Consider the following 19,348-nt stretch of genomic DNA (forward strand, 5'->3'; position numbering starts at 1 on the left):
AGACTTTCTCTCTTGTTCTGCCGTCTGCCCCGTCCCCCACCCACACTATCTCTCCCTGCCACTGTTCTTATTCAAAACCCATTACATTTTTGAGCTCTGACTTGTGGTTAATCAACCACAAATATTTAACTCCATTTTTCTTTCCACCGATATTGGCTGACCTGCTGATTATTGCCAGAACAGAATTTTCTGCTTTTGTCCCCTCAATTTGCATCATCTGCAATACTTTATCTTTGGAAACAATAATGTAAATTAGTTTACTGCAGGAAGAATTTTTCAGCCGATGGGGTGGGGAGGAGGAGGCCTTGAAAGGTGGGTCACCCTCATGCCTGGGTGGTGTGGGGGGTGGTCACACGGATTATTAGTAACCGGGGGCAGGGGAGGGGGGGGGCATGCGGAAGGTTGCCCCTCCAGGGGTGGGTTTTTGCCTATGTCTGCACAGGGGGGGTGGTGGTCACAATGTCCATGCGCGGGGGCTGTGGAACCCTCATTTGACAGCTGGGCACCCTTTAAAAGTGGCACCTGGATGAGGATAACCTTTCAGTTTTACTCTGGAAACTATGGAGACCAACATTTTGCATCATTGTAATTATGAACGCTGATATGTTCATAATTGTGCAATCCTTTTATCGTTGTACACTATATTTTTATTTTAATGATTGGCTATAACTGTGTTATGAATTCTGATTACCTGTTTTATTTGTATCGTCATCACAACTCAGCACCTGCCACGACAATAAATCAACCAATGGTCTAATGACAAAAGGCGATCCTGCATTCAAGTTTGGCCAAATCTTACCAGCTCACTGGGCTATTAGCTTCATGACTGTGCTCCATCTCAAGCCCAATGTAATCTTGATCCTCAAACCAGCAGAGAACACCACTGAAGGTAACTATTGACGGGTTCATAGCCTCAGTCAGGGGAATGAGGATGGTAATCAAAGTTCTGAGGTAATTTCCTACCGGTAGAGGGAGAACTCTCTCCAAGATATCTTTACTCTGTTTCCTTGAACTTCATTTTCACTTTGTTACATTTATATATTGACCAACTGCTCATGGAACATTCTAGATGCCTTTATTGAAGTATAGAAAAATATACTTGCATCTTAGCTGAATAGTTTATAATATGAATGTAAATTGATGGATTATTGTACAAAAGCATAACCCGAAAATGTTGGAAACAAACCACATCATTCAATATCCACAGGAAAAAGATGAATCAACATTTTGGCCATGGCAGTACTTAACAATTGAAAAATAAAATACAATTGAGCACATTAATAAAATCAATAAAAAGAGAGGGAGGGAGAATAAATTCTCAAATATATGTCAAGCATAACAAGTTAATGGGTGATAGGTCCTGCTTCCTCCCAAGTTAGTTGGATTCTATAAGAGATTATTTCGGTCAGGAAGAAATTAGGAAACAAAAGAGTGTTCAAATCTATGAGACAGCAGGAGGCACACCCAATGAAAATGCCAAGGAAATACGGGATATTAAACAAAAAAAGAAGTGTAACTTGTTATTTGAGCTCATTATTTTGGACTCCTGGTGTTACGTTGCAAACTGGTGAAGATGTGCTTCACATCAATATTTAAATTGACTTTGAATGATTTATGTGAAAAACAATTGCTTATTTTCTTGGCTTACCAACATGCTTCCTACAACTATCTTCAAGTTATGCAATGCAAAGGAAATATAATTATGTAAACATTGCCACAAAGGCTCAATGCTAATGACCAACCTTTCCCTACTTTATAGAGTTTTTTTAAAGTTGTCACCGTATTTAAAATAGATGGCATGTGCTTGGAAGAAATGTTTAAAGTTGTTTGAAACCTAAATGGCTGGAGTAGATAGGCGAATATAAATTGATGAATAATAAAAATTAGAAAGAGAGAGAATGGAGAAGTGAGATTTGAAAGATGTCATGATACATCTTTTTGACTGTATATTTGTAGAAGTTCTCATATCAGCAATAGCTGCTGTAGCAATTTTGCAGTAAGGCTACCTGTTGACAAACAATAAGGCTGTAAGATGAAATTTGTAAGCTAATGGGAGCTCATGATTGATACTGCAAATTAAATTGTTTTGGACCTTAACAACAACTTGAAGTGTTTCAGTTCTCCTTCGATGTTGGAGTACACATTACCCCAACATCAACGGAGGGCTATTTGGGGGCATGTTGAGGGAAGGTAAGCAGATAGTACAAAATGTAAATAATTAACCAATTTTAAATTTTTGTAGCTTAGGATTGATATTTCAATATAAAATAATGAATCTTTTCATTTGAATAATATTAAGTTTGGTTCCAATATTATAGAATGTGAGCCAAAATGTGAAAATCTGGCTTGTCAATGGAAACTGGAACTTATCTGAAATCTACCAACAAGCCAAAAGTTAAAAATTAGCTATATCAACGTTGAAGGCAAGGACTCCACATGTAGCCAGATAAACAGGATACAACAAGGTTTATTCTACTGCTCCAGAATACAATAACTCTCTACTCACTTCCCTCGGGGTCTTCTTCCCCGACCTGCTCCCAGGTCGGGGTTTATATCCTATGGGGGTTCCGCCAATTGGGAGGAAGCTCCAACCCCTAATCTCCTGGGGAGTTCGTATTCCAAGGTGCAGGGGGAGAATCTGATGCAATGTAGATCCTGACCCATTAGGGGGTCGTAACAATCAGTAATAAGGCTTTTGTGCTCAAGACATAGTGTGACATCTCCCTTTATTAGTGTAATAGATCTGTTCATCTACAGCAGCATGTGGTACGCACAATAGTAAAATATGAGGAAACAAACTTGAGTCAAAAGCTGAAAACACTGGACAATTGCAACAAGTCTGACAGCATCTGTTGAAAGAGCAGGGAGCCAACGTTTCGAGTCTGGATGACTCCTTGTCAAGCGCTTTGACCAAGAGTCATCCAGACTCGAAATGCTAGCTCCCTTCTCTCACCACAGATGCTGTCAGACCTGCTGCCAATGTCCAGTATTATGTGTTATTGTTTCAAATTCCAGCTTCCACAGTAATTTTCTTTCATCTTAAAACTTGCGTTACCTTGGTGAAAAAGGAGAGATAAGTTGCATATTTTTGGCCCAGTTGATAATAGGAGGTGGAAAGCTTTGCACTTCACACGGCAACGTGACATCCTCTCCTTTTATCACTGATATTTCCTTCGGGCGTCTTCCCTCAGATCCTCCTCGAGATTCAGTCATGACTCTTGGTTTAACTAAAATTTTAAATCAGTTTTAATAACTTGTTCAAACCATTTGAATTGATGGAGATGCATCAACACATTACTTTTTCAAGCATTATACTGATTGTAAAACAAATTCCCTTTACCAGTGCCATTAATTGTAAATTGCAATTCAAATATGCTGGATGCAAATATAAGACACCAATTTAGTTCGGCCTAAAAATGTATTTACTTACAAAATGTTAACCGTAAAATTGAACACAAAGAATAAGCCATTTCGTTTGGGATTATATTCGCTGAAGTTCAGAAGAATGGGGCGGAATCTCATGGAAACCTATAAAATTCTAACAGCACAAAACAGGGTAGGTGCAGGAAGGAGGGTGTCCAGAACTGGGGTCATAGTCTGAATCTTTTAATACTGAGATGAGAAGAAATTTCTTCAGCCAGAGAGTCGTGACCTGTGGAATTCGCTACCACAGGAACCAGTTGAAGCCAACATATTGTATGTTTTCAAGGAGTTAGAAATACCTCTTGCAGTGAAGGGGATTAAAGGATATGGGGGTGGGGGTGGGGGGCTTTGGCTATTGAGTTGGATGATCATAATGAGTTGTGGAGCAGGGATCGAATATGTGGTTCTCCACAGCAGGGAAGGAGTTTGAACCTGTTGACACAGGCAGGGGAGTGAGATGGTTCCTCAAGGTGCAGTCACACTCTCAACACATTTAAAATCTTGCTACTTCACAATGGTCACAGTTTCCAGGCCATCCTCATGGAGGTGGAAACCGCACCATCCGCCCCCACCGCCCACACCCCCACCACCCCTCCTTAACCCCCCCCAACCACCCCCGGTGCCCCCACCCCCCAAGCACATGGGAATACCAGCACCTGGAAATTCCCCTCCAAGTCATATGGTATTCTGACTTGGAATTACATCACTGCTCCTTCACGGTAACTGGGCAGAATTCTGGAATTCCCTCTCTAGTAGCACTATGGGTGTATGGATGTGGATCACAGTAGATCAAGAAGATGGCTTGCACCACCTTCTGAACAGCAATCAGGGATGGGCAATAAATAATGACCTTGCCAGTGATACCATAAAACAAATAAAATAAAGCCATCTGAAAACATGGACTAAATCCATTTCTGACATTCTATTCACAGGAACCTAAGGGCTCCAGAAACAATTCCTTTCAGAAACAAATATATAGTATGCATTCAATGTCAGATAATTGCATGGCAGAATTACTCATTGACTTCAAGCAAAATGTAAATTTTTGATCAAAGCATGGAAAGTTTCCTAATTAGTTGCTTACATTTTATGCTCAACATGTATTATGGAGGTATTCAACAACAATATATACAAGGTCAAAGCAGTAAACTTTAGAGCAAAAATCACTTATTTATTTGTTCATAATTCCTTCTTTCTGTAGGGTGAGTAAAAGGCTGAAATAAAAGCAAAATACTGCAGATGCTGGAAATCTGAAATAAAAGCAGGAAGGAAAGAATTCCAGATGCTTTCCTTTTTTCATTCATGGAATGTGGGCATGCAGGCTGGGCCAGCATTTGCCATCCCCAAATGCCCTTAAACTGAATGGTTTGTTGTTGGTCTGGAGTCACATATAGGCCAGACCGGGTAAGGATGGCAGATGTAAAGGACATCAGTGAACCAGATGGGTCTTTACACATGGTCATCATCAGACTTTTAATTCCAGATTTTTATTGAATTCAAATTTCACCATCCGCTCATGCTGGGATTTGAACCCAAAGTATTACCATGGGTCTCTGGATTACCAGTACACTGACAATACCACTGTGCCACTGCCTCTCCACTGCCAAAAACACATTGTCAGTGTTTTAATTTAAAAGGTTGCCCTATTGAGAAGAGCTATTTTTTTTTTAAATGCTAATGGATGGATATTGTTGTCACAAAATAGGACAAAACAGGGATTGCAAAAAGAATGACTGCCAAGTAGAACGGTTAGGAATCACGTCTCCATTTTCTGGCTAGCGTCATTCTATGCACCGCGGGAAAGGATGCAAACGGAAACCAGATCCATGCCTATTAATCACCACTTTAGCTCATCATGGACTTATTAAGAGCCCACCCCAGATATTTCTTTTAATTTTCAAGGAAGTAGCTGGATTTTAGAAACGGTCAGGTTTTATACTAGCTGCATGGAGGCATAAACTCCGATTTGGAGATGGGAAAAGTTTAACAGTCAAGTAAAAAGGTTTTGCCTCCTTCATAGTTCATCATTAAATGAGTTGTATCTGTGATCATTAAGGTGAGTCGTGGCAGTGCCGTGATTGGAAGATGTAACTAACCATTAAAAACAATGTTTGCCAGATGGTTACTTCTGCCAACTGGCAAGTCGTCAAGTAAAGGATCAACATTATAATGTGACAAAGGGCGGGATTCTCCGTTTCTCCGGCTGGTCAATGAGGTTTCCCATTGTGGAGCAGCCCCATGCCATCGGGAAATCCCTGGGTTGCCAGCAAAATGGAGAATCCCAACGGCAGAGAATTCAGGCCAAAGTCATCAGATGAGTAAAATAATGTTCACCTAATGGATAAAAAGGTAAAGCACATTTCATGATATTGAAACGGTGGCCGAGAATGCTAACAAAGTTTAAATGTTTAATCTTCTCCCATTATTTTTATGTTTTCACTTCAGACATCTGCTGAAATAGTTCTGAGGTCAGTTTGTTTGCATGGAGAGTTTAATGGGCTGTTCAATGGCCTCCAACAGTTATAATAGGACTTGTGGGGGCAGCATGTGGTACAGTGGTTAGCATTGGGACTGCGGCGCTGAGGACCCGGGTTCGAATCCCGGCCCTGGGTCACTGTCCGTGTGGAGTTTGCACACTCTCCCCGTGTCTGCGTGGGTTTAACCCCACGACCCAAAGAGGTGCAGGTTAGGTGGATTGACCACGCTAAATTGCCCCTGAATTGAAAAAAAAATAATTAGGTGCTCTAAATTTTTTTTTTTTTTTTTTTTTTAAATAGGACTTGTGAGTTTTGTTGATAAAAGGCGAAAAAGGTTGAGGGAGTGATGGCTTGAAGGAGATGATGAGGGGAAGTTTACATTGATCAGAAGGTTTAAAATTCCATAAATAGTGAGCTCTCCCCACTGCAGCTCAAACGTTGTCACTGGTTCCCTTGGAAGAACCAGGCTGATTGTTTTTGAGAATGATCGAGGTGACCTTTTAACCTGCCAGCTCCAGAAATATCCTGCTTTTGTCCCCATCTCATGAGACTCATCCCTCTGGCTGCCAGAAAATCCTGTTCTCCGGCAGCCTGACGACAAAGACAAGATCACAATGCGGAATTAGTCCCGTCTCCCGATTCCCGCCTCGAGCTGAAAATCTGGCCCAAAATTTCACGTTTCTGTGCTATTTATTTTGCTTCTTTCAAATTACTGATTAAATTCAAACATATATTTGCACCGGGAATGATTTTAAATCATAAAGAGTATACTGCTCTTCTCAATTATTTTTTGATCAAATCGAGTTTTTCTGTGTAAAGTAGTTAACATATTTGTAAGAAATCTACTCTAGTTGCTTTGCAATTTCTCCAACAATTTGAAGTGCAAGCCATTGAGGAGGAATTCCTTACTACTCTGAAATCACAAGGATTAAAGGGATAGTGACTGCATGTCACAGGACATGTGGGCCTCAATTTCTGGGCAACGAGTGATCTGTTTGGTATGGAATAGTTAAAAATTCCAATATTCTTTAACAGAGCTGCACTTTAGTCTCAAGTTTGTTAGCATAAGAATCACTAATATTGACATTTTCTCACCAATGCTGCTAATTTAAAATGTTGCGGGGTTGAAATTACCAGTCAACATGAACGGTATGGGCAAAGGACAAGCGTGTTATGGCCTGTTTATTCAAATCTGTAGGTTGGATAGTGCCAGAAAGCTATTGTCTCACTATCGTGTCAGCCAATGCTGAGCTTTGCGTGAGTGCAAGGCCAGCTGGTGTGCAGGGATGTGCCAGAATAACAAAAATAAATGTAAAAATTGAGAATGCATAACTATGTAGCCTCATTTTTAAATATAAATAAACAACTGCTTCTTCCATATCCTTTAACCATTTGGGGAAAAATTATGTTGTTTGCCATGAATCAAAATACCAACCCCATCTATTAATTTCTGAATGTTCATCTTATGAAGAGACCTGAACACACAATCTTCCAGCTAGAGTGAGGTCTATAAACAAATTAACATTTTTTTGTACTAAATTAAGATTAAATATGAACTCATACCGTAAACGGTCAGTTGAACTTTGCGCGAGGCGTAGCCTGCTGCATTTGTTGCTGTGCACACAAATTCCCCAGTTTCTTCACCAGTTGGTGAAGATATCAATAAACTACCATTGGACTCTGTGCTGATTTTCCCCATACGTTGGCTAATGAGTTCACCATTCTGTAAAAAAGAAAATAGAAATTATTTGCAAAGTGGATTAACCTGCTTGTTCACAATATGGACAATTCCTAACCATTATTTGGCAGCATCTCGTATACTAACAACCCTACAGTGTCATCATTGATCATGTGTGAAATTAAACTTGTTGACCAGCTTAATTTTGACTTTATAGAAAATTCTCCCGAAAATCTTTTAGCAGATTCTTGATGAATCTTTGTGTCACAAAGATTTGATATCTTTGTGACACAAACTTTTTCTTTCTTTTGAAAAAAAATTCCAAGGAAGGGGCAAATTAGTGTGGCCAATCCACCTACCCTGCACATCTTTGGGTTGTGGGGGACGAGACCAACGCAGACACGGGGAAAACATGCAAACTCCACACGGACAGTGACTTGGGTCCTCGGGGCCGTGAGTGCTAACCACTGCGCCACGGTGATGCCCTATCACGACTTTAAGTCAAGTCAGTATAAAGCATGGCAGAAATGGTAAGATGTTTCTGGAACTCATGAACCTTATCAACATTCATATCATTCAGCTTGCAATTTGGTCACTATTATGGAGGTCAATATCTTATACATGTCATTTATTGTATTTAACATGATTCAGTTGAAATACATACACTTCTGTATAAATTTAATTTTATTCTGGTGTAAAGACCTTGGGCGAGATTCTCCAACCCCCCGCCGGGTCGGAGAATCGCCGGGGGCTGGCGTGAATCCCGCCCCCGCCAGTTGCCGAATTCTCCGGCACCAGAGATTCGGCGGGGGTGGGAATCGTGCCGCGCCGGTTGGCGGGCCCCCCCCTTGTGTTTTTTTTTAATAATACATTTAGCTAATTCTGTGGTCCAAGTGGGTGAACGACACAGGACCGAAGGAGTTCTTTAAAGCGTCTGTGAAATGGCACAATACACTAGAGGATATATATATTTTTCCACTACAACCTATTGAAAGCAAAGCTCAAACGACAAATGAGTTCAGTTCCAAAACCTGTGATTTCCTCCATCAAGAGCCAACTGTTCTGTTGCTTAAAGAACACAAACTTCAAGGAACTTATGGGGTCAGAGGAGACGCAGACCGAGGAGCTGAAACGCAAGTGGGAGGAGGAGCTGGGAGGAGAGATAGAGGATGGTCTATGGTGGACGCGTTGAGTCGAGTCAACGCGTCCGCAATATGTGCCAGGCTGAGCCTGATACAATTTAAGGTCGTTCATCGGGCTCACATGACAGTGGCCCGGATGAGCACATTCTTTGGGGTGGAAGACAGGTGTACAAAATGCGCGGGAGGACCAGCGAACTATGACCACATGTTCTGGGCATGCCTGAAGCTTAGGGGGTTTTGGCAGAGGTTTGGAGATGTCATGTCCACGGTGTTAAAAACAAGGCTGGCACTGAGTCCAGAGGTGGCGATTTTCGGGGTGTCGGAAGACCCGGGAGTCCAGGAGGAGAAAGAGGCAGTCGTCCATGAGCAATTTAGCGTGGCCAATCCACCGACCTTGCACATCTTTGGGTTGTGGGGCTGAAACCCACACAAACACGGGGAGAATGTGCAAACCCCACACGGACAGTGACCCAGAGCTGGGATCGAACCTGGGACCTCGGCGCCGTGAGGCAGCAGGGCTAACCCACTGCGCCACCATGCTGCCCAGTTAGGACGAACTTAAGTAAAGCACAGAATGTCACAATAAAAATTTGCTAATAATCAATGTTAATTAAAGTGCAACACTAAATGCACTTTAAGTCATTCATTTGTACTTAAAATGTATAAAACATGAACTGAACAAGGTATTGGACTTTGCCAGAGCTTGTGGAACCAAAACCTAGCTGACGTGACGGTTTTCAAAAATATAGATAGTTGGTTGAAAGAAATGAACTGAACCTTCCCAGGGTATTAACATTTTTAATTATGTTGTTTGCAATACTCGGAGTTTCGGAGAATGAGAAGAAATCGAAATGAGGTATACAAGTTGCTAAAGGGGATTGACAGGATAGATTTGGAACAGATGTTTCGTCTTGTTGGACATTATAGAACAAGAGGCCACAGTTTTAAGCTAAAAGGTGGCAGATATAAAGCAGAAATTAGGAGGAATTACTTCACTCAAAGTTCTGAATTTGTGGAATTCTCTACTTCCAAATGTAGTAGACGTCAGAACACGAAACAAATTTGAGGAGTTAGATCTGTTTTTAATTAGAAACGGGATGATGGGTTATGGGGAGCGGGCAAGAAGGTGTTATTATGTTTTATACTCTTTGGCTGCAAAATTCACTGTGTAGCGGTCATTTCTTTTGTCCAAAATGTTGTCCATGACACTTGCGTGCTTCTGGTGCTGGACAGCATTTTATTTATTTTTATTCCTTTATAACAATTAGGAGCAGGCGTAGGCAATTTAGCCCCTTCAGCCATTCACTATGATCATGGCTGATCTCATCTCCACCTTCCTGCCATAACCCTTCATCTCGGAATGCTGCCCTGGTCGACTCTCAAACCTTTTCGCCTCTCCTGCTTGGCGGCTGACCTCTCCACATGATGGTTTGATTTCGGCGTTTTGCACCTCGCTGTTGCTGGCCTGCCCTGGTCAAGTCCAAACCTACTCGCCTCGCCTGCTCCGCTCGGCTGCTGACCTCACATCGTGATGGCTTTCTCGCCTTGCTATTGCTGGCCTGCCCTCAGCCCTGGGTCGAGTCGCCTGCTGTTCCCCTCGGCAGCTGACCTCACCACGTGGTGGCTTTCGGCGCCTCGCTGTTACTGGCTTGTCATGGTCGACTCACTGATCTGCACACCACACTTGCTCCGTTCGGTGGCTGACCTCACCGTATCCAATCAGGCTCTGATTGGATGCCCAGTGCACCAGCCAACACAGGCTTCCCCCATTAGTTGGGGCCCTCTGCCTAGGTATGGTGTGCTTCATTATAAATCCACCTCTGACACAGAGGACAAAGCTGCTTGAAGAGGGAGAGGCGTGTACTCAGTGGGAGGCCTCATCCACCCAGGAGCTTCAAACAGTTATCATTTTATCTCAAGCTCAATTGAGGAAAGTGCATAAAACATTTGCACTTTCACCAAGGGAAATTTGCCACTTGTTTACATACAGCCTCGTGCAGTGCGGGTGAGGCACATTATGAGCGGCTGTGAAGATGACCATGAGCATGAACGTTTGTTTGTCAGGCACCTTCAGGCTGGAGCAGGTGATATTTTCCAGTTTGCCATCCACTGCTACAACAGAGGAGTCATTATTAGGCCCTTGGAAGAAAGGAAATTGAAGGCATTTTATTCTCACTTGCTGGAGAGAATTAAATGAAGCGAGCACACAGTTTCACCAGGATTACAGCTTTCCCTGGCTGCCATTGACTGTACAAGCATCACTTTACAGGTGCCGCATGTAAAATATGAAATGTACCCCAATTCACAGAGATTCCACTCGTTCACTATCCAACTGGCGTGTGACCATACTCAGCACATCATGCAGGTATTCTGGCAGCATTCAAGATACCTTGATTCTGCAAAAGTCTACTTGTATCATCAACATTTGAGTCACCAAGGCTAATCAAACGGTGGCTGCTGGGTGACGGGCGCCGTCTGCTCTCTATCGGTACATGACTCGGGTGCACAACCCATGCACAAATGGGCCTTTTGCACATAATGAAAGACATGCTGTCACATGAAAGTAACAGCGAGCAGCCCATTGTGGTGCTTAACGCAGTTTTCATCGCCTGGGTTGTTCTGGAGGAGCACAGCAATATTCAGCAGCTGTTAAAGCTACCAACAAACAATAGGGGAGAATGCACCTGCAGCAACTCTGACACTGGAAAGCCTGGCTTTGGACTGCACCACCTTTCGCCCCCACAACCCAAAAAGATGTGCAGACTAGATGGATTGGCCACGCTAAATTGCTCCTTAATTGGAAAAAATGAATTGGATACTCAATTTATTTTAAAAAAGTTCTTCCTAACTGATACAGAGTGACTTCTTAGACAAAGACCTCTGGCGCGATTCACCGAGCCCCGCTCCGGGCCGGAGAATCACCGCAACCGCGCCACGACGCCCCGGCGCGCGATTATCCGAGGTGCGGAGAATCGCCGCCATTTGCGCTGGTGCCGTTCACCCCTGGTCGCTGCCGGCGGGAATTCCGCGCGAAGGGCCGGGGGGCGGTCTGTGGGGCGGGGAATAGCGCTCCTTCGCGAGGGGGGGGACCTCCGATGGGGTCTGGCCCGCGTTCGGGGCCCACCGATCGGCGGACCAGTCTCTCTCCCCCCGGGCCTACTTTGTTGCACGGCCAGCCCCTGAACCCCTACGCCATGTTGCGTCGGGGCCGGCGCGCAGAAGAAGTCCCCCGCGCATGCACGGGTTGGCGCGGCCCAACTGCGCATGCGCGGGTTGGCACGGTGCCCATTTGGCACCAGGAAGGGAGGCTGGAGCGGCGTGAACCGTTCCAGCGCCGTGCTGGCCCCCTGTGGGGGTCAGAATCGCTACTGCCCACGGCCGTTTCACGCTGTCGTGAAACGCGACGGCGTTCACGACAGCGTGAACACTTAGTCTCCATTTCGGAGAATCGCCCCCCTGGGGTTTGCTTTTCCATTTTCTATCAATTATTGTTCTATGTATATTATATCCATCTTATATAGACATGAACTTCCAACCGTCTACAAATGAGCTATCAAATTAAAATCTGCATAACACTAAAAAAGGTGAATAATTGGTAGAAATGCTACTGATAAACAATTTTTGTTCAATGAGGAAAATAATCACTGTATTAATGTCACAGTGTCACTTTTTAGCCTTGCAGAGTAGGTGTGGCAATTAAAATTTTTATTTGGTACACTTTTGTATTAAACACACAACATTCAAGGCATTTTAACATTATTACATCCTGGGGTAATGTTGCTATGCAATACATTGATATGATTCACACTATGTTAAGGTGATTCAGCCTAAGTGTTGCAAAATGTGATTTCATTTTATGAATGCTAAGAGCAAGTTCTGCTATATACCTTGAGTGCCTTTTGCAGGACCATGGGGAAATCTGCAACATGATTGTACTCCTCAAACCTTTTGCTAAAGTTTTATACCAGATAGTTTGTGTTTCATTTGGGAATGTTTTTATAAGGACATTACCACATGTAGATGAGGAATAGGAATTTTAAAAATGCTGACAATTTGAGTTTATTAAACAAACTGTAATGAAGATCTACTGTGCTCTAACTTCATATTAGTGATAAGGCGATACGAATTTGGTGGACATGATAGGTCAGCTTAAATTTAGTTGTATGAATAAAAAATAACATAATTAGCATAGCAATGGGGAATGACTAATTACAATATCGGCACACCAATCAGCCATGACCTACTTGGCTAAACACAAACAGGATAACAGTAGACTGCCATTATCCTTCTCCAACTTCCCAGTTGATGGCACTTGAAGCCAAAGATGGAAATTATTCTCCTGGAATTTTTGGAAGCGGGTTATCTGCCAACTTGTTTACATAATAGTTGAGTACCTTAGACCAGACTATAGAAGGTTTGGGAACACCATGTGCTTTGCAAGGTAGCTTTACTGGGGCTCCCTCAATGGTACTGAATACTTGAGGTCCATGTTGGATGGTGGGGAGAACTGAAAGAGACAAAGTGCATCATTAATTTTTGGATATGCAATTTTTGGCAGGGTTGGAGTATAAGTACATCTATTATTCATCAGCAAGAATAACCTGCTTTTTAAAATTTTATGTTGATGATAAAGTAAGCACTAAACAACAAATCGGACATTTTGAACATCACAACACATGATATAATGAAAGGAACTAGATTATTAAATTTTCTCATCCATATTATTGCATATAGATTTACATTTATTCAAGTACTGAAGAGGCCAACTTGCATTTATGTTGGACCTTTTAACATAATAAAACATTCCAAAGAACTTTGCAGAAGACTTATCAAACAAAATTTGGCAACAAGCTACTTGAGGAGACATTGGGCTCAATTCAGCCAAATGAGAACGCATTTAGCCAGGTGTTTCCCGGCGCTCGCAGGGCCGAGAAACACATGGCTATGCACCGAGACTCACATTGGATAGGGGGTCTCAACGGGGAATGTGCGGCCAAGGCTGCACATAGCTCCATTTTGTACACCGGGGAGCTCCACTCGCCAGAACTTTCCAATGTAGCGAGAAAATGGTACCCGAAGCAATCCCCCACCTTCCCCCTCCAGCCCCAAAGCACAATGGGAGGGTCTCTCTCTCTCTCTCTCCCCCCTCCCCGAAACACCCAGACAGGGTACCTCAGCCCAATCGCGCATGCAAAAATAATGTCAGCTTGGCACCCTGTCTTTGCCCCTGCCAGCTGGCAATGTCCCCTTGGCACCTTGACAGTGTCAGGCTGGCACCAAGGTGACACTGCCAGGGTGCCAGGCTGTCACTGCCAAGATGCCAGATTGGCACTGCCAGGGTGTCCAGGTGGCACCGTAGTACCAGGGCACCACCCTGCCCAAAGGGCGTGCAGCTGGGAGCATCTGATCCGTCGGGAGGGAGCAGTGCTGAACTGCACTTGCCCGAGGTCTCCAAGGCGAAGGGGCTAAATCCCAAATCCTGAGGTACCTTGAGAATCTGCATTTTAATGTGAACCCGCCCCACAATAGGCAGGATTTACATCACAATGTTCCGTGAGATCTCATTGAAATGTTGTTTTTAATAGAACGATTTTTGTTGAACATTTTGAATTGTTTCGTTAAATGTTTCCAACTATTGATTTATCACCTCATAATTCAGTCTATTTACTCAATCAATAGTAACCAGGTCTCCCCTCAAATCCTCAAATCCAGATAATTAACTTTAAGATTTTTGTTGAGGACTGGAGTATGTCATTTTCAAACTTAATATGGATTCTAACTGTACTATGATCACTTTTTCCAGTTGATCATTTACTATGAGATTACTAATTAACACTGCTTCATTGCACAGAACTAGATCTAAAATAGTTTATCCCTAGTTGGGCAATGTATTGTTGCATAGAATGATCACAAAAGCATTCTACAATCTCATTGTCCAGAGCACCCTTAATAAAATGATTGCGCCAATTGATATGATTTGTTGCAAGCTCCAATTATTTCTTGCTTTATGCTTTGTCCAATAGCATAACTACTTTTAGAAGGCCTACAAATTACTCCCAGCACATTTTTTCTGACACCTGTTATATCTAATGTCCACCCAGGCCGATACTACTTCCTGATCTTCTGCACCAAGATCTTTACACACTACTTATACTATCCTTTATGACCAGACCTGTTTCTCCTGGTGTCTTATTTTGTCTGTATTTTCAAAATGTTATGTACCAAACAATTTTTTTTCTCAAACTTAGTTAACTTGTAACCATGGCACTGAGTTGTACCAGTTCAGGAGTCCTTTAAAAATGGTGTGCGCCAAACTCCGGGGATTCTCACCCCCATTGCAGTTTTTGGCTATATGTTTGTCTTCCCACATACAACTCTCCTGCCCTTTCTGGCACAATTGTGGGGGGTGAGCATTTATTATGGAGTCGGGAACTCTGGGTACATTGACTCTCAGGAGATGTGATCCATGAAGGAACACCATTCCAAAGTAGGGAAAGAAAATAAAAGTCACCTGATCCGGAAATTCCTTCATTGGCAGGCTTTGAAATACAAAAAAAAATCTGTTTCAATAATTAGATGCTATATTATAAGGTAGTTGTGTTTTCACTATAGCAATTTATAATAGGACTCTGGCCTGCAAAGGTAAGTTGACCATTAGATTCAACAGCTTTGCATATGTCTCTTTCCCATTGCTTTCAAAAGGTCCACAACCACTTATCTCAGCAGGAGGATCTATACAAAGTTTAACTGACAGTTTTAAGGGGTTATTAAAGAATCAGAAGTGTTTGAAGTAATGAGTGAAATAAATGTTTGTTTTTAACAACAGATTGAGCATTTGAGGGGAATTACATTTTTGGAATAGCTTTTTTGAAGGAGGGTTTTTTCACTGTGAGGCATTTGAATGAGATTAGAGTTTATTTGTAAAATTTCATTCCATAAGCATCCTGAGGTCTGTCCATATTGGATACTGGGTGATTGGCTATGGAGGTTGCATGGAGGGAGAATTGTGGAGTCATGGGAAGGCATGGGGATCTGAGGGGACATAGAAGTGGCATGATAGATTTAGAACTGAGATGAGAAGTAACTACTTCTCACAGATGGTGGTGAACTTGTGGAACTCGCTGCCCCATAGTGCGGTGGAATCGTAGTCATCGGTTTCAAGAAAGAGATAGATTTTTGATAAAATACGGGTTAAAGGGACATGGGCAACAAGTGGGAAGGTGGATTTGAGACCAGGGAGAAATCAGTCATGATCTGATTAAATGGTAGAGCAGGCTCAAAGGGATGAATTGCCTACTTCTGCTCCTAACTCCTATGTCCCTATGGAGATTTGAGGGGCCATGAATGGGGCTAGAGTTTGGATTAGTGGGTGAGGGATTGAAGGCCTGACATTCATCATTAAAACTGGACTGATGTTCCAGTAAGCAGAGGTGATAAATCTAGCCTGGCCATGTGCCAGCCTCCATCGCAGTCTCTGGCCCATCTCCTGAGATGGTGGGCCTGACACCACCTCACCCCACCTCCCCAGTGTGAAAATACAATGTACCGGAACCCTTTATATGAGACAGGTCATGTTGGGGAATTTCCTGACTTGACATTCCTATCTGCCAGTGAAAATCTGGCCCCATTTATCCTTAATGACAATTAGATCTACACTATTCATCTCTATTCATATTAAGAGTTCATTGATGCTGAGTGCTGAATTTGGTGCTTTTTGAGTGCTATAGTAAGAGTTTGGTGACCGAGGGAGTGCTGAATTTGGTGCTTTTTGAGTGCTATAGTAAGAGTTTGGTGACCGAGGGAGTTAGGTGAGGAGGGAGTAAGGTGCTCCTTTCATTTTGTTTCCGACATTTCCGCAAAGAGTGCGAAGAGAGCCAGGAGTTTACAGAAAGTGTAGCCAGGAGTTTACAGAAAGTGACTGGGAGCAGAGTCGGAGGGCGGAGATCTAGTTAGTCCACACGGCAGCTATATTCTGTAAGGTAAGAGGGGATGGAGGCTAGGCCAGTTGCATGCTCCTCCTGTAGGATGTGGGTGGTGAGGGATACCACTGGTGTCCCCGCTGACTATACCTGCGGGAAGTGCACCCAACTTCAGCTCCTCAAAGACCGTGTTAGGGAACTGGAGCTGAACCTGGATGAACTTCGGATCATCCGGGAGTCAGAGGGGGTGATTGAGAAAAGTTACAGGGAGGTAACCACACCCAAGGTACAGGACAAGAATAGCTGGGTTACAGTCAGGGGAAAAAAAACAAACAGGCAGACAGTGCAGGGATCCCTCCTGGCCGTTCCCCTTCAAAACAAGTATACCGTTTTGGATGCTGTTGGGGGGGATGACCTACCGGGGGAAGGCCCTAGCTGCCAGGTCTCTGGCACTGAGTCTGGCTCTGGGGCTCAGAAGGGAAGGGGGAGAATAGAAAAGCAATAGTTGCAGGAGATTCAATGGTTAGGGGAATAGATAGGAGATTCTGTGGTCGCGAACGAGACTCCCGGAAGGTATGTTGCCTCCCGGGTGCCAGGGATGTCTCGGATCGTGTCTTCAGGATCCTTAAGGGGGAGGGGGAGCAGCCAGAAGTCGTGGTGCACATTGGTACCAACGACATAGGGAGGAAAAGGGGTGTGGAGGTAATAAACAAGTTTAGGGAGTTAGGTTGGAAGTTAAAAGCCAGGACAGACAGAGTTGTCATCTCTGGTTTGTTGCCGGTGCCACGTGATAGCGAGGCTAGGAATAGGGAGAGAGTGCAGTTGAACACGTGGCTGCAGGAATGGTGTAGGAGGGAGGGCTTCAGGTATTTGGATAATTGGAGCGCATCCTGGGGAAGGTGGGACCTGTACAAGCATGACGGGTTGCATCTGAGCCAGAGGGGCACCAATATCCTGGGAGGGAGGTTTTCTAGTACTCTTCGGGAGGGTTTAAACTAAATTGGCAGGGGAATGGGAACCGGATTTGTAGTCCAGCAACTAAGGTAGCCGATATTCAGGACGCCAAAGCGTGTAATGAGGCAGTGGGGAAGGGAACACTGACAAAGGAGAGTACTTGCAGGCACGGAGATGGGTTGAAGTGTGTATACTTCAACGCAAGAAGCATCAGGAATAAGGTGGGTGAACTTAAGGCATGGATCGGTACTTGGGACTACGATGTGGTGGCCATCACGGAAACTTGGATAGAAGATGGGCAGAAATGGTTGTTGGAGGTCCCTGGTTATAGATGTTTCAATAAGATTAGGGAGGGTGGTAAAAGAGGTGGGGGGTGGCATTATTAATTAGAGATAGTATAACAGCTGCAGAAAGGCAGTTCGAGGAGTATCACCCTATTGAGGTAGTATGGGTTGAAGTCAGAAATAGGAAAGGAGCAGTCACCTTGTTAGGAGTTTTCTATAGGCCCCCCAATAGTAGCAGAGATGTGGAGGAACAGATTGGGAAACAATTTTGGAAAGGTGCAGAAGTCATAGGGTAGTAGTCATGGGCGACTTTAACTTCCCAAATATTGAGTGGAAACTCTTTAGATCAAATAGTTTGGATGGGGTGGTGTTTGTGCAGTGTGTCCAGGAAGCTTTTCTAACACAGTATGTAGATTGTCCGACCAGAGGAGGGGCAATATTGGATTTAGTACTTGGTAATGAACCAGGGCAAGTGATAGATTTGTTAGTGGGGGAGCATTTTGGAGATAGTGACCACAATTCTGTGACTTTCACTTTAGTAATGGAGAGGGATAGGTACGTGCAACAGGGCAAGGTTTACAATTGGGGGAAGGGTAAATACGATGTTGTCAGACAAGAATTGAAGTGTATAAGTTGGGAACATAGGCTGGCAGGGAAGGACACAAGTGAAATGTGGAACTTGTTCAAGGAACAGGTGCTACGCGTCCTTGATATGTATGTCCCTGTCAGGCAGGGAAGAGATGGCCGAGTGAGGGAACCATGGTTGACAAGAGAGGTTGAATGTCTTGTTAAGAGGAAAAAGGAGACTTATATAAGGCTGAGGAAACAAGGTTCAGACAGGGCATTGGAGGGATACAAGATAGCCAGGAGGGAACTGAAGAAAGGGATTAGGAGAGCTAAGAGAGGGCATGAACAATCTTTGGCAGGTAGGATCAAGGAAAACCCCAAGGCCTTTTACACATATGTGAGAAATATGAGAATGACGAGAGCGAGGGTAGGTCCGATCAAGGACAGTAGCGGGAGATTGTGTATTGAGTCTGAAGAGATAGGAGAGGTCTTGAACGAGTACTTTTCTTCTGTATTTACAAATGAGAGGGGCGATATTGTTGGAGAGGACAGTGTGAAACAGATTAGTAAGCTCGAGGAAATACTTGTTAGGAAGGAAGATGTGTTGGGCATTTTGAAAAACTTGAGGATAGACAAGTCCCCCGGGCCTGACGGGATATATCCAAGGATTCTATGGGAAGCAAGAGATGAAATTGCAGAGCCGTTGGCAATGATCTTTTCATCCTCACTGTCAACGGGGGTGGTACCAGGGGATTGGAGAGTGGCGAATGTCATGCCCCTGTTCAAAAAAGGGACTAGGGATAACCCTGGGAATTACAGGCCAGTTAGTCTTACTTCGGTGGTAGGCAAAGTAATGGAAAGGGTACTGAAGGATAGGATTTCTGAGCATCTAGAAAGACACTGC

General features: G+C 43.6%; 1 protein-coding gene across 2 annotated transcripts in view; it reads right to left on the minus strand.

The window, feature by feature from the left end:
* Nucleotides 1–19,348, minus strand: part of hmcn1 (hemicentin 1) — an 838,180-nt gene that overhangs the window by 435,818 nt on the left and 383,014 nt on the right. For both annotated transcript variants that reach the window (XM_072511251.1, XM_072511250.1), the window contains exons 20-22: nucleotides 13,115–13,227; nucleotides 7,464–7,623; nucleotides 3,056–3,227 (exon numbers count right to left, since the gene is read on the minus strand). In XM_072511251.1, coding sequence (XP_072367352.1) covers nucleotides 3,056–3,227; nucleotides 7,464–7,623; nucleotides 13,115–13,227 — 445 coding nt within the window. The remainder of the gene's footprint in view (nucleotides 1–3,055; nucleotides 3,228–7,463; nucleotides 7,624–13,114; nucleotides 13,228–19,348) is intronic.

This window comes from Scyliorhinus torazame, chromosome 7, assembly GCF_047496885.1.
Source record: "Scyliorhinus torazame isolate Kashiwa2021f chromosome 7, sScyTor2.1, whole genome shotgun sequence".
NCBI lineage: Eukaryota > Metazoa > Chordata > Chondrichthyes > Carcharhiniformes > Scyliorhinidae > Scyliorhinus > Scyliorhinus torazame.